This window comes from Orbicella franksi, chromosome 1 (assembly GCF_964199315.1).
Source record: "Orbicella franksi chromosome 1, jaOrbFran1.1, whole genome shotgun sequence".
In the NCBI taxonomy this organism is placed as follows: Eukaryota; Metazoa; Cnidaria; class Anthozoa; order Scleractinia; family Merulinidae; genus Orbicella; species Orbicella franksi.
In genome coordinates this window covers 41,334,649-41,351,320 of record NC_138145.1, presented here as the reverse complement: position 1 = coordinate 41,351,320, position 16,672 = coordinate 41,334,649, and the positions used below count along the sequence as shown (strand labels likewise).

The window sequence follows — 16,672 nt, the reverse complement described above, 5'->3', positions numbered from 1 at the left end:
GAGCGAAACTAAGTACTGGTTTGTAGAAAACAAACATGGCGGACTTCCATGAGCGGGATTCGATTGTAAAGTTTTGTAAACGTCGCGCATATCTCACGTTCAAACATCTAAGAAAAAGTTCTAGTTGCCCTACATCTAAATCTTAGACATTTTGATCGAGGCGTCGGGGATAAATATTCCAGCGTAAACCTGCGAGCGGGAACTCCACAGTGCGAGCCAGATTGTAGGAAGGAATATTTCATTCGAGCATTTTTTGTAGCGGTGTCCTGTCCATGGTCCTATTGTCCATGGTCCTATTATCCATGGTCCTATTATCCATGGTCCTATTATCCATGGTCCTATTATCCATGGTCCTATCAACGGGATAAACTGAAGTTTTTCTATATTTCCGGACTCCCTGATGGTAAAGGTTGCTATTTTTGAACAGCTTAACAGCTTCGTGACCCTTTTTGTTTGCACTTAACTGACAGAGTTAAAGCAGGCTTCATAGTGAGTACAGCGGGTACGACGCTTTTCTGTTACGTTACTACAAGAGGTCTGTTTCAGTTTCAGGCAAAGCATCTGGCATTATTTATGAAAGTGAATACTGGATTGGTCCCTCGGCAGAATTGAGAATTCATCACCATCTCTTTGGTTACAGCCAGAAGCGTATGCTATGCTTCTGTCACAACACAACAGTTGATTGTTTTTGTTTCTTCATAATCATCCTTAGACTTTTGTTTTGACATTCTTAACTTAACGGCTTAAATCATGGGTCCAATCAAGTCGTTGAGATGGGGAGTGTGCATGAAGTTTGACTTTACCACCTCATTTTTATGCTCTTTCTGTAGCCCTTTCCCTGGCACTAGTTTTTTATGCCACCTCTCAATCAGTTTTCAAAAGGTTCATGCCCCTTTCTTGCACTAAGAATTGTCATTTGAGACAAGTACTATTAAAGACTTCATTCATCTTACTTTATATTAGTCTTCCTTCCTGTTTTATTTAGCTACCCTTCCATAACAGAAACAAGCCACTGATAATCAACACTTGAAGCCAAATTTGACATATTAACATTCTTACTCATCTTTTTGCCTCAGAGGAATAAAGCAAACCCGATCCTTTGGTTACCGGTCATTTGGTTAGCCCCTAGCTGGTTAGCCCCCAACCACAAGTCGATTAGGCCCTTACTCATAAATATACAGTTTTTTTTTTATTTCTGGTTGGGGGCTTATCGACTTCTGGTTGGCGTTTAAATGGTTAAGGGCTAATAGACTTGGGGGCTAAATGGTTGTTACAGATCCCTGCACTTGATGTCTTTTCTTGTTATTCTCGAAAGCATAAAAGCCAAGTCTCAAAATTGGCCTATTTCAAATGTTGTGGAGGTTCTGTTGATTCAGGTTTGCCCAGGTTGACTGGATGAATGACCATTTTACCTGCCTACCTCATTACTAGCACTCAACTACAGGTAACATAGCTCATTTGCCTTCCCTGGGCCTATTTCATAAATTATCTCCCTCAGCAGATAAGTATATGGCAGCCCTATTTTGACATCCAGGAGTATTACAGAGCTTTCTCCCACCACACAAATAAAACTGATGCTTATCACCCGGCGGTACAAATTATGCCAAAGCATGTGACAAGAAGCTGCTTTCTTTATTTTCACGGGTCAATAACTTGTAAATGAAACACCTTAACCTAGTAAAGGTTCACATTGAATCTGTGCCTAACAAATAGTCCATATTGGACATTCCCATATGCAGAAACAGAAAAACGATTAATTTGCCGGTTCACATTGGTACTGAACAGTAAGGGAAGGAGCTTTCAAAACCTCTATAATTTATCACTGTATTATCGAGACATGCAAACTGGTAGCTATTTTCAATGTTGTTGACTGACCTGCAACTTCCTTCAAGTTTCATGATTTAAATTACTCGAAAGAAAGTCTTCAGACTCAACATATTACAGGAAAATCAAAGGGTAAATGCAGTCTTTCATAAGACAGTAAGTTAAGACGGAAAAAACTTTAGACAGAAAAGCTTGTTTAATGTAAGCTCAAGTTTAAATGTACAACTCTGAACTGAACAGTTGAGGAATATTTTAAAGACTTATGTTCAGAGGCTTCGCGATATATAATGGCAGACATGAAACAGTTCGACATCGCTATTTTCCATAGAAATTGGAGAGGAATAATTGGTCGGTGTGAAGGTGGAAGGTACTACGATTATCAGTTTCAGTAAGGCGGGACGAAAGTTTGGTCACCAAGTTTTAACGTAAAAATCGCGTTGTTGTCACAAGCAACTGGCTCCGTATCCGTTGGCAACTTGTCGGCCTTTGACGTCAATTGGCAGCAAAGCGCGCGAAATTGTAGGCGACGTGACAGGCGACCAACAGTTGTTGATATTGTTACCAACGGAAACGAGGTAGGTTGCCTGTGACAACACCATAATTTTGGGGCCAAAACTTCGTAACCAAACTTCCCTCGTGCCTTACTCAACTGATAATCGTAGTAATGAACCTTGAGATTTCCACAGCAAAAACTTCAGCTTCGTTTTCTTCCTGAGACGGGAAACCTCTCCAGGCAACCAAGAATGCAACCACGCTCGCCAGGAAAATAGCACAAAGCTGGTCCTTCATTCCCTTAGTCCTGATTGTCTCAGAGCTGTCGTTAAAAATTGCTAACAGCGAGTAAAAAGTTATCGAATCGAAGACAAATCCTGAACAAAAATGGCGGCAAAACATGTTTCGGTTCTCGGTTTCGCGTTATGCGCATGCTCGTTACGGTTCTCAAATGACTGACAGATTTCTTTACTGGGGCGATCATAGAAACCAGAAAAGCGGCGAGATCAGAGGTAGCTACCAGCCCCCCCCCCCCCCCGGCAGGACAAAAGGTGTTTTTAAACGTAATTTCTTCTGTTTTAACCACTGCAAAGCCGTAAATACGTCTTTATTAGGTTATCCTTGTGTTTTCTGTTTTCTTGGTGTCGGCGATGGACAGCCTACTAGCCTGAGTCCGGAGAAGAAAAGGTAATAAATTCACTGAAATTCTGTTGCTTATTTGGATAATTAATTAACGCAGGATACTTAGATCAGATCTAAAGCAGTGACTATTGACGACTATTCGTCACTATTCGCCACTTTCCGCGACTGTTCGCCACTATTCGCACTATTCGAGACTATTCGCACTATTCGGGACTATTCGCGACTATTCGCTATTCGCTATTCGGGTTTTCCAGACACCCATTCTAGAGACATTTAACCCGTACCAGTACAGAATTTATAAGTTAGATTTCTGCTCCTACAATTTCCACATCTTTCGATTGTACAAACATAGTTCAGATCACTATGTGCTTTTTTTTCACGATCTCTTGTCACACCTCGTCATCGATGCGTCATCGTGCATGAAGTTGATGCATACAAGGGCAGATTTTAAGTTACACACTGCTTTAAGAAATAAAGGTTAATGTAAGTCTTGGAATGCACAGGTATATGAATCACTGCGTAAAATATGTCACTATCAACAAAATGTGCCGCAGCATTACTGTCTTTTAGATACCCTAGTTCTTAGAGTAAAGTAAAAATAAAATTTTGAAAACTGACTTGGGCTCACGGCGGGCGCTTTGACTACTAACTTCTTCATTTCTGCAATTTTCCAGATGACTACTGTTAGTATTAGTCGAGACTCCACAAGAGTGTTTTGTTGGATATGCTCCTGTTGTTCCCGATATTTTTTATCCTTGCTTTCATCGATCGAAGAGAGCACATGGGAAACGACCCAATCTTATATTCGCGCATAACCACAATTCGTTGCGTCTTTGATATTATCGCCGAACACAATTCCTTGCATTTTGCATACACCAATTGTAATGTAGAAGGCGAAATCACTGAATTCGCTTCTATCTTCTGTGAAAATGATTGGATGTTATGTCGCTTGGCAACGGTGAAGAAGTTTGCTTCGGCTGTTGTTCTATTTGCAACAATATGCAATAGCGTCGTCTTGTTTCGAGTAAGTTTGCGATGAATTTATCAGGCTGAACATTGAAATGATTTTCTACGCGCGTTTTTGACTTTCAAATAAACATAATATTGCCCTCTATGTTATTAATAAGTATTCGAAGGAGCAGAAATTGCCCTTGTTCCTGAGTGACTCTGCTAATTTCTGCAACTTCGACAACACGATTGATGTGAATCCTTGATTTTACTCAGCCAGTCGGCCTCATGTGATTTCCTCTAGTGATTTCATCGGGCACTGGGGCGTATTTTGCGGTTAAAATGGGTAGCCAGCAAATGGGAACTGGTAACCATTCAGCCGCTCGCATTATTGTCGTTTTTTGGTTGGCTGGCAGACTCCATCACTTGAGTCGCTGCTCTGCAGCTACTTTGGTATCACCTTGCAGCTTTCAGAAAGATAAATAGCTGCCGAAGAAGCAAAGTTTCAGACTTTTCAGCTAGATGAATACGGTCAAGAATATCTGTTGTTGTAATGGCATTATGAACTCAAAAAGGTTTACCTCCAACGGTGAGACATTCCAATGAGAGCGAAATGGGTCTGAGAGGGTAAAAAGCAATGCATCGCCCCTTACGCCTTGAGGTTGTTTGGATTTCTCTTTTGGAGACGGGTCCTTGTATTTAGTCCCAGAAGAAACAACCTCGGCCTGAAATTCCACTTGTCTCGTAATGCCAAGGCCCCGTCGACACTACGCCGGAGAAATTTGAAAACGAAAGCGCGTCAAATGTTTTCCGTCCACACTACGCAGGAGAAGCTTAAAATGCAATGATCGGAGTTGTGCTTGAGGAAAACTCTGACTGGGAAATCACATGATTGTCCTAATGTCATCGTTCTCGAAAAGCTTCGTTTTCAAAATATTTTCCGTCCACACGAAAACGAAAACCCGGCGTTTTCAAATTTCTCCGGTTTGAAGAGCATTTTCGAAATGCTCCCGACCGTTTTCGTGACAGATAAGTGTGGATTGTAGGCTTAACCGTAGAATTAAAGATGCGTTTTCAAATTTCTCCAGCACAGTGTGTGGGGCCTAATTTATAACCAGCGAAAGTAATAGCGGAGCTCCGGCACGCGAGCGGATCTCCATAACTTAGAAAATTTGGTAACCCATCGATCCAAAAAGTTTTGGTTGTCACGTGACTGTCCGTACGCCAAGCCCCATACCCTGAAAAATAAGAGAGTACAGTGAAACCTCCATGAAGCGAACACAGCCTGTTCCCGAAATTTACGTGTTATATTTCCCTTTATAACGAACCCCTATTCAGCGGACACCTCTATTAAGCTAACGGACGCGGACATTAAAATACACTGTATTTGGCTAATTTCTATTATTAAAAACCTCTATTAAGCGCACACTGGACTGAATTGGAAAAGTGGCATTGGATTACGTCCTTGAAGTAGTCGATTAAATATACCCGTCTTATCGTTGCCGTATGGAAAGGGCATTATCACAAACAAATTAAAGTTGGTAATGAAAACTGATGAACGTGAACTCTGGATAGCTTCGTTAACAACTTGGAACTTTATTACAGTACAGAGGAACCGCTGAATGTTAATTGTTAACAGGGGCGGGGCAGAAGACTCCTGAAATTTTCGTATAGGCATCATCCAACAAAAAATGACGTCACATCCGGTTTAAACTGCGCTTCGCGGCTCGTTTCACAAAGCGAGAAAATGGCGGTTCGATTACTCACGATTTCCCTCTATTTGTAAACCATCAGTTTCGTTTCATTTAATATTGAGGATGGAAAGATGTCGCAGACACATTACTTCGACTTTTGAAGCAAAAATTTCGGGAAAAGAGAAAAGTTTATTATTGTTTTGAAGCAAAATAACGGAGAGCCTTCCGTCATCGTCGGGCGAATTTTACACATTTTCAAAACTGGTGGTGTTCCGACTTTTGGTTCTTGTTGTTCGTGATTTAGTGATAACAATAAGCGCAATAGCCTATAATGTTAACAACAACATGGATGAAGTATTGCTGGCCATAGTTTGCACTGTGTACAACGGGAACATAATTAACAGAAGCCGTTTAGCTCCGAAAGTCGCTGTCACCAGAGCTTTTGTTGCTCTTGGCTCACGTGTATTGGTAGAAGAGACAAGCTGGATCGCATGCTGAAGGTCAGTACCCCACATTCCTACTTCTCTCGTTGAAGATTGTTGTCTTCAGTGAGATAGAGTACACACATATTGGTACTTTGGGGTCATCAGTCTTTCTCTTTGGTGAGTGCTTTTGAAACGCCTAGTAAAAACTTGATTCACGGAATGGAAGCTTATGTTTCGCTGGATCGAAATTCGAGCAAGATTTTTAAGTTCTAGTCCTCTTTAAAAGTAATTAAATCAATTTTTCAAATCCAAGCCATCAGAGGGAATCTGCCATTGAAGCTGCCCTAAGTTAAGGTCCTGTAAGGACCTTCCCCTTTGAAAATCGTAGGGGTTTTCTTTGAGGCAACACAGGTCCCATTTATATGGCCTTGGGTACCCGAGATAACCCTCCCCCTGAGGCAACTTTATCAAGTGTTTGTATGTGAAAATGTAACCCCTGTAGGCTGAGTAAAAGTTGACCCTGCATGATTATTCCTAACTCTTGTTGAATAATCAAATGAGCAGCTATCCCTCTTTGTTTAAGTTTCCCTCAGTCATTTGATCACAGTGGGTTTTGCTGAGTTAATTTTCTCTTCTTTGATACAAATTGCGGCTTTAAATCTTAAATCTAGGCATTACGTGACACTTGCCATGCCGAGAGTTGTTCCAGTTAGGCGAGCCAAAGTGTTTATGTATACTCAAAGAAAAGTTGTTGGTTTAACTTTACCTGCCAAGGCGAGTCAACTTGCCCACCTGAATTGTCTCGCCCCCAAGTCTGGTTCATGATCCTCGTGTAAACGGTTGGTAGAATTTTGCAAAGAAATAAGTGAAAAGTTAGCTCTGCCAGGGTAACTCGGGGAAAGGGTTGTCTCTGGCACACAAGAGCCACTCTATTTTATTTCCATTTTCCTTCTTCCTCTTCCAACTGATTATGCGAAATATGCCGCCCAAAATCTTTATGGGTACTGGTGTTTGAGAGTGTCATCTTTATCACTACTGTGGAATGTACCTCACCTTACAGCCACCCCCGTTAACACAGCCACCTCGTTATTATGGCCACTCTATTCTGGCTCAAACAAATGCTCAGTCGGTCATTTTCTTATTTATTAATTATACAGTCAGATTTTTGTGGCCTGTTGGTCACCAGATTAACAGAATTCTCGCACATTGTAGGAGTAATTTATGCAATTTACAGTAAGCAACAGGCATCATTTTGATGGTGAAGTCCCATGCATACATGTAACTATTGATTATTTTGAGATTTTATCTTTATTATGTCATCAAGGCAATAATATTTTGATTCCAGTGCTCCAGTGGGAGGGAGAACTCTCCTCTATGTGCTATATATAGCTATGTGCAGCCCCAAAGGGTATGGTTATTCAGCCATTTTGGTCATAAATACACTAGGGTAAGGCTTTTGCTCTCTAGTCTTTAATTTGGTATGTTTTTTAGAATAAGCTACCTCAATTTTCATCATTATCGATAAGACCATCAACAAAGGTCCTTCAAAACCTATGTTTAGGGCAACTGTAGCAGTCGCAACAGTCATAAATGGGGTAGGGAAAATCGCAGATTATGGTCATAAATAGGTTAAGAATTTAACTTTTGTGAAGAGGGCCGCACTGACCCCCACCCAATTTTTCTGGGATGTACCAAACACATTTTCTTAGTAGTTACTACAGTCTTGCTTTAGTAAATCAAAATAGTACTTGCTGCCAGGTACTTTATAAAAGTATAACCGCTCCAGAAGCCTTCACAAAGTACATGTAATATCAGGTGCTAACAATAATTTTTTTGCGGCTGATTAAAATCTAGTATTAAATTGTACTGAACTGGTGCAGATTTAATATACATTATATTTTGTCACACTTAGTTCACTTATTTTACTACGATTATCAGTTGAGTAAGGCACGAGGGAAGTTTGGTTACGAAGTTTTGGCCTTAAAATTATGGTGTTGTCACGGGCAACTTACCTCGTTTCCGTTGGTAACAATATCAACAGCCATGCGTCGCCTGTCGTGTCGCCTACAATTTCGCGCGCTTTGCTGCCGATGACGTCAAAAGCCGACAAGTTGCCAATGGATACAGAGCCAGTTGCTCGTGACAACAACACGATTTTTACGTTAAAACTTGGTGACCAAACTTTTGGTCCGCCTTACTCAATTGATAATCGTAGTAAGACTACTCAGCAGCAACTAGTACCTCTTGTATGACCATGCAGTAACAGTATATTCAAAAAAAAAAAACAACAACAACAAAAAAACATGTATATGTATTACTATCCTGCCTGGAAGAGTGTGTAGAGAGAGCACATAGTGCAGTGCCCTACTGTATGTCTTTTGTTAGGTATAATAATTTTAAATTTAGAAGACTCATATTGATCTTTTAGAATTCACAAAAAGTTGATATCTTGACAACTCTCCTTTAGCTGTGTCACTTCATAATAAATTAGCAGTTTGGTACGTTGTAGCATAGAACTTTAATTAATTAAGTTATCGCACCGGCATCACAAAGGTCATGGGTTGGAATCCAGTTCACACCTAATTTTTTTTTTCAGGCTATAATTTCACCTTTGCTTAAGTTGTGTATAGTTGCAATGATCAATCATGTCTTTATAAGTTGGTCAATATATATATGTCACACTGACTTATACTTTAACATTTTATCTTAAAGTTTGTTTATTTGTTTTATTGTGTGGTTCTAGAAAATGTCCATACCCACCCCAAGGAGACTATTGGAAATTCCAAGGATGGGGAGGGTCTCAAAAGCCAAATTTTTTAAAGAAATGTATTAATCAAATTTGGAATTTCCATAGGGATGGGATGGGGAGATCTCTTTTTAATAAATACATAAATAATATGTACAGACCCATTATCTGATGCGAAGACTGTGCAACATATCCTGGCCAACGAGTTGCCAAGGTGTAGCATCCTTGTTATCAATTTCAAGTACCAAATTAAAGAAGATCAGTGTGTTAGATGGGAGAGGGGAATTTTTGAAAATGTCATAAACTAAAAATATATTATATATTTTCCAAACTCAATCATGTTAGTAGTGTTAGTGTCTATTTATTTATTTATTTATTTATTTATCAATGAATACCTGTAGAGATAGTCATACATTCTTGCAAATATTCTGGGAGTCTCCCACATACCATTTAGATCATCCAGTCCCCCAGGAAAGTTATGAAATTTATTGTCCAAGTAAACTACTGAACCATGGGCTCCAGTGGGGACAGTGTTATTATGATGCAATTTACAGATGTACTACATAATATGAGCTTAACAGTTTTGTTACCATGGCAACAGACTGCATTTCGGACCTTCCCTGATATTCTAGGCTTTTCTGGCCACCTTTGGGGTTCATTTTGATATCTGCCAATGGTGCTTCATCTGCATGATCCAGCAAGCCTATTAAATAGTAAGGTCCAAGTCATGGCCCTGATTAATGCCTTTCAAGCTGAAAATCACTGCATTATTGAAATTGGGTTAGAGGAGACTGGAAAAGATTGAGTTGCCAATTGGGAACATATTTTTTATAGTCATATTAGTGTGTTGCCTGTAGAACTATAAGGCTACCAAGTTTCAATGATCTCTGCTGTATATATGATCTGTACTTGATGTAACATTGTGTTTGGTGTATGACATCATCAGTCCTCTCATTTGCATATATTTTACACATTTTAAACTCAAATATCTCCAGAACTAATGCAGATATTTGCAAAGGTAAACAGAATTTGTAATCTATAGTTGCTGACGTCTAACACTGTTGAAACGGGAAAAAAAATTTGATTATAAATGAGAAAAAACCACGACATGTCCAAATTACTTAATCGCCGTTAAAACTAATCCTCTTGCTTTTTTTTAAGGGGTTCACGGGCTGCCTGTAACGAAGCGTTTATCAATTAAGGGATTGCTTAGGGAAAACATATCTTGTTTAAGGTTCTTAACCAATCGTAACATTTTATGGCATCAGTTTGAGTCATGAGCAAACACATGAGTTTGTGTTAGTGTCGATCGGCAAGAACGTTCTGCAAAGCGCGTTATGTGTGTGAGTCTATTCTTGCAGTGATACGATTAACAGCACTCAAATACCCTCGAGTGTTGGCATCAGTAAATTTTAAAAAATGCGCTTCTGTTAATAAGGTTCCCCCATGTCTAGAAACCTGTCATTGTGCATTTTTCTTAGTGTGATGCCTACCTAAGAGAATAGGATATTTGAATTGAGTGCAACTTACCTAGAATTCATTATTTCCACCGAAACGATTCCTGTGGAATTCAGCGAGGAAGAAATGGCGACATTTCGTAAAAAACACGCCTTCAAAACAGCGTGTTTTTGAATAAATAGTTACCCTGTCCTTCAAACAAAATGATATGACCAGGAAGAAGACAAAAGTTTGTTTGTCGTGACCAAATAAAACGTTAAAAGTATCCGGCCGATTGCAAAATATTGCCATTTTACTTACTGAGAGAACGATTATGCCATATTCAAATTTGATTTTGCCGCTCAGCGCTCTTTTTTACCGGATGTGACGTCATTTTTTGTTGGATGATTCAGATACACAAAAAGTGCCAGGCGTTGCAGAGTGTTCTTCCCCGCCCCTGATTGTTAACAAACATTGCGCAATTGTTATAAACCTTTATTAAGCGGACACCCTCTATTAAGCGGACACTTGGGAAGGTCCCGAGGGTGTCCGCTTAATAGACGTTTCATTGTAGCACCGTTACCATTGGTACATCTTTGATATTGGCCATCCATGTTATACTTAATTGACAGCTGTCAAAACAAGGTACCCGCTGACCAATAACACGTGACCATATCCCGGACTCAGTTCAAGAGCTCATCGAGGTCGCGTGTTTATTGAAGTTGACCGCTGACCAGGTACTGGGTTTCGATTGGATGATGGGCTCAAGCCAGGTTATTACTATGCTAAATTTCGGCCCAAATTAAACCCTGACGCGTTGTTAACTTTTCTTCCGACATGTTTCTTGCACAATCGTCTCTTGCATGCGTAATTTCTACAATCTTGTGTACACTTATTAGGTATGGTTTGTTAAAATGTAATTAGAAAAATAGTGAAACCACACACTGAACAATCATATGGTCAAAATTGATCACTTTCTGAGTTTGTGATCCAGGGAAAAATAACTTCTTTTCATTTATGGTCAATTGTTTAATTAGGAGCTCCGCTTTTAGGCTCGGCTAAATCTATATATTATCCAGACAGGAAAAGGTAACGCGTAGTGTTATAGTGCAACTATTCGAACTTGGCCAGAGGGTTAATTGAGAACAGTAGATGTTTGGGACTTATAAGACTGAAAATGTTTCAAAAAAAAATTGGGGTCGAAAGCAACCAATCAAAAGCGTGGTCAAGTTTTTCCACAACATTGTTGGGTTTCAAATATTTTGGAAACAAATATTGTTTGTATTCTTCCAACGTGAGTTATCTATTGATTAAAAAGGTCCGCATTCTCAGTTACTTTTCTGATTAGCTAAAGGCGCGCAGAAGGTGAAAACGAATATTTAAACTGTCGTTCCGATGAGAGTATGTCATACTTCGGAAGCAAATATCTAGGTGTTTGGAACTTATATCGACGTTTCAACTAGATTATGATAGCAAAATATCTGCCACGACGACGCGGTGAACTTCTGTTATTTCGGCCGCCATGATGTTTAGACTTGCAAAATATATTAAACAACAGTTTTTTGGCCACCGAGTTGGAGATTTTTTATTAACATTTGAAAACAAACATCGTTTCCTGAATATAAAACTGAGTATTTAATATTTGAAGTCTTCCCAGTCCACACAGAAATCACTCGCACATTGATATACATTAGGTACAACACTGGACCTGATTGTTACTGATATGATGTTATATTATTCTTATTCAAGATTGCACTTGCCTTTGCAGTTACGGCGAAACCCAACGTGTTAATTGCAGTAAACGAGGTGTCCTAACCAGGAGAAAGTCAAAGGCGAGTCACTGTTTACAACAGACTAATCCCAAATTGAACAGGATTGGTAATTAAGAAGAAAGCTGAAGAAACAGTAGTTTACAGACGTCGATAAAGAGTAAATATATTGCAATCTGATGGCGGGGGAGCGTCGTAGAGAAGCTGCAGGATCTAGACCTGTTCTTGAAATGGAAGTTGGTTGTGGACTATTCTACGCTAATGTCAAAATTGACAACTCATTGTTAGCAACTGGAACGATCGCAGGCGCCGGCGTCGCATTATCAGTTTTTTTCTATAGAAACCCGGCTTTAGTCGAGATTGCAGTGAAAAGCGCCTTCGCAGGTTTGGTGGATAGAGTCCAGTCTATCACACTGTCTTCTGTTCTTGTCTACTTGTGTTTTCATACAAAAGAGAGGTTACTGGCATTTATGGATGCTTTTGCGACAGGGACAGTAAAGCAAAGATTAGAAGAAGAGTTTTCTATAATTGGATTTAAAGACGAGTTGGAAGTGACCGTTACTGTATACGACAACGCTTCTCGGATAAGGTAAGGTATTCCGTAGGTTAATAACTGGAAAGCTAATGACTCGAATGTTCTGTTTCTTTGTAACTAAGAAACAACGAATGAGAAATTCCGTTAGATGCAAGAGAACTGCAGTTGTATACACTTGTCTAGATGAGTAGTCTAGAGAATTTTCTCGAATGTCGATGTTTCCCCCGACTTTCCAAGGGGAAAAATCGAGTTTGCCGAAGGAAAAGAAATGAAACAAAATTAACAAGTTTACCGAGAAACCAGTGTCGACAAGTGCCAGGTATTCTTAAAGTTGGCAGGCTCTTGATCATTTTTACAGCAGATGACAATACACACACAGAGGAAAAAAACGCAGCGGGCGATAATAACGTCACTTTCGCTGATGAACGAAATTATTTTTTGACGTGGAAAAATCGGATAAAAGTAGCAGTCAAAGAGCAAAATGGTGACTGCGAGGGGAGACTATGGTGACGGGTACAGACTGAAATAAACCAACATTAGCCACAAATATATTTTTTTAAATTGTCATGAAGCAAAGGGATCCTCTCCTTCATTTTCTCTCGTTTTTACATCCAGTCAAGATGTTAATTATACTGGCATAGGATGTTTTGAATCCGTCACAAATACCCGATTTTGTTTTCAGAAAAGAAATGAGGGACGGCACGGCTTTTGAGTCTTTTGAGTCTTTTGTCGGATCAATGGAATCAGGTTGTATTACACTTCATAAATTTTAATTGAATCTAGCTGTATATGCCCCCTAAAACCATTTTAAACAGACTGACTAGTAATTGGTTGCTATGACTCTGTCGTAGAATGCTTTCATCAACTAGAGAGACGTTTTTAAAGATATCATAAGTGATCGACACGAGACAAAACAGGAATTGCATTCCTAAAAGATACCCTTATGAGTAAAAAATATTAGCGTTCATTCCTGTACGCTATAATTATACCATAATCCAAATATTATCACCCTTAAAAAGAAGATCATCCACCCCTTTGACTGTGGGAGTCCCTCCTGTATCAACAGGTTGGAAGGTGGTTTTCAAGCTAATTATGGAGCTGAGAAAATGTAACGGTCCCCCCAAAAATTGTAATCATTGCAATAAAAATTTCTTTTAATGTTTTGTTGAGAAATGTATAGTCTACTAATGTGTTGCTTATATCCAAAGATACAGAAGAACGACCTACACAAATCTCGAAAGGTTTAGAGGTACTGCTTTTAAATTTGATATCTGTAAGTCACTACTTTTTAATAAATCAAAGCGGAGTTGCCCAAAAAGAATAACTATAAGAAATACTGCTTTTCTTTTCCCTCTTTTATCTTTCACATTTCAGGAAGAACCCATTTTGTTCTTAGGTCTCGACAAAACTTCTAGTCTGAAAAGAAAAGAGGGGGAACCGACATTAAAGAAAGTAAATTGTAGGCGAAGTTAGCGCACCCGGTGCTAAGCCCTATACTTAACAATTAGACCCGTGGCCCTTGAGGGCAAAGGGTCTAATTGTTTAAGTATCACCCAACTAGTCGGACAGAAAAGGCAATAATAAAGTTAGCAAATGCAAGTTGAAGGAATATTTATTTGGGAATGAAACGAACGAAAGCGTCACGCTAGAACTTGAAATAAACTTCCCCTCTTTGTTAAGTCCTCTTAAGCAATAGTGGATGTAGACATGCTGCTGAAGAGGGTAGCGGGTGGGGGGGGGGGGGGGGGTAGGGGGGTAGGAGAGCATTCAGGGTAACTCAACTTCAAGTTACTCCTCACCTCATAGATTTTATTAGCAGTTACTATTGTCAAGCACTCTGGCTCAGTGTTATTGACGTTAAATCAATTGCTTACTTACTCACTCACTCACTCACGTACGCACGCACGCACGCACGCACTCGCTTACTCACTCACTCACTCACTCACTCACTAATGTAATGCAAGACAAGTTATTTGACGGCGAACTTGTTACTCGCGGCGACAATCAAACCACAGACCGGAAATTGTCGGCTTTACAGTAACAACAACAACGTCAACTAGACGCCCAAAGGTCTAGTCCACATGATCAAACCAACAAAGTTTTTAGAGAAATTAAACCTGTCGGAGACACGATCATCTTTGGTGATTCAAATACTCGAGGCCTAGAGAGAAAGAGGTTAGCTACGGGCATAGGATCTCTCAGTGGGGCCACTGTAACGGTTTCTTAAGTCAGAATTGAAATCTCGTTCTCCCGGGTTGTTTGCACGCGCAGTCGAAACTCCTTAGAACACCAAGCCAGTATAAGAGAACAATCTTTACTTTATTGTCTTTAATCCTAATCTTGTGGCCTCAGGGCGTTTTCATACGAATCGGAGCAAAGCGGTCAACTGAAATGATTACATCAAGAAATCACTAAATATCGTTGCGTTTCTAACTTAGAAAGTAATCACAATGATTATGCCATGTGCTCATGCTAATAGAGAGCCTTGAGAGCGGTTAAAATCTAAGTATAGCTCTCACTAGAATCACAAATTTACGTAACAATGTAAATATCAACATCAGTGGATTGTAGCTTACCAACGTTCGCGGGTCTTGATTTTCCTATGAGAATTTCGTTCTAACTTGTTTTGCGATCTTGAACAGAAGGGGTCTTAGCTTGAACTGAATGTGGGCTATGTTTGCTAAGCATTTAAGAGCCAGTGCCCATAACTATGGACCAAACAACGGCACAAGTCGAAAAATCGATTTTGCTCATTTTTTGCCCATAGATTGGCCCTAGCTAGTAAACAAACGGACCATAGTTAGTTTCTGCTAATGCAGCTTTTTTGGGGAGAAATTTGCGAAAAACTATTTTGCCCGGATTGAGCTCAAAATCTACTTCCTGTTATGCTAAATTTTCTGAAAATTTGGTTGCTTTGCGCGTCGCACAGCAGCTACTTAAGAATCTTTCATGGTCTTTACATTCAGCTCAGGTCTTCATGGTATGACTGAGCGAAAAATAAAATTAATCGAGGTTTCGTTTGAGCCCGAAACGAGATCGAACAGAAACGCAAAATATTACGATGTGTTGCAAACGAATTATAGCACTAAAATATCGCCATATTTTTCTATGGGCTATAACTTTAAATGTCATAAAAATACTTTCTACGGGTTAACTATACACCCACCTGTTTGAAAATCAAAAAACATCTCTGGGCAAATGGTTTTAAGTCGCCCGCCTTGGCCTGTGCTTCTCACAAATTTTTCCCTGAACCGCCGTGAGAATGTAAACAATTGCGTGACGCGGGCGTCCACCGTGAATACATAATTCGTTTCCAACAAACCGCAGATGGTTATCTGAGAACATTTGGGTGAAAAAAGAAAAACATAATGGACCACTTTTAACTTTAATATTTTGAAAGTCATCGCTTCGGAAATTTCGTTAATTAAAAACGCCAATTAAAAGCAATTTACTTGGAGTTCGGGTGTTACTGCTATGTCGTTTTAAGCTGTCGTTCTTTCTTTGATCATTTTAATTACAAGAGCGAGTTCTAGAAAGAAAATCGTTCTAAGTTCATTTGTTAAGCGCGATGACAAGTTGATATTGTTGGTTTGTAGCCTTACGTGATCTGAAGGAACGCTACAGTCATTAAATTTGTATTTGTTGATTTCGACGGATCGATTTTCGGTTAAACCTTTTTATTTGTACCAACACATTTAGTGCCTTTTCTCCGGCTAAAAAGTCAGAAAAAGTAAAGTAAACAAATCATAAAAGTTTAAATCATAAATAAGAGGCATCAACAGTGCGAATGTTTCGGTAAGCTGTTAATTTGAACAATTACTGTGCTGGACGGATTGCTTTCCATGTTACGCACGTACTATACATATAGTTCATTGTGCGCGAATGTTTCTGTTTCAAACAACTGAAATGCTCAATGCTTTTTTTTTCTTTTTTTCTTCATTCTTAAAACTTAAGGTTAGAGTTAGGCTAAACCCTAAACTGTTTTGGCGGCCAACCTATTTTTGGCTAATTGCTTAATCAAATTATACATATATTTCATTGAAATTCGCTCTTCCGTGACCGACTTCCGCTAACAAAACAAGATGGATGTTCGCTGTTCATTTAAGACTGCAATCCTGGTCAAAAGTGTTGGGACAGTTACGGCAGATGACTTCACAGGC

The 16,672-nt window shown here is 39.4% G+C and overlaps 1 protein-coding gene across 4 annotated transcripts in view; it reads left to right on the top strand.

The window, feature by feature from the left end:
* Positions 1-16,672, top strand: part of LOC145481775 (uncharacterized) — a 77,688-nt gene that overhangs the window by 20,956 nt on the left and 40,060 nt on the right. For all 4 annotated transcript variants that reach the window (XM_081460315.1, XM_081460328.1, XM_081460311.1 and 1 more), the window contains exons 2-4: positions 11,977-12,566; positions 13,195-13,259; positions 13,721-13,761. In XM_081460315.1, coding sequence (XP_081316441.1) covers positions 12,157-12,566; positions 13,195-13,259; positions 13,721-13,761 — 516 coding nt within the window. In that variant the 5' untranslated portion in view covers positions 11,977-12,156. The remainder of the gene's footprint in view (positions 1-11,976; positions 12,567-13,194; positions 13,260-13,720; positions 13,762-16,672) is intronic.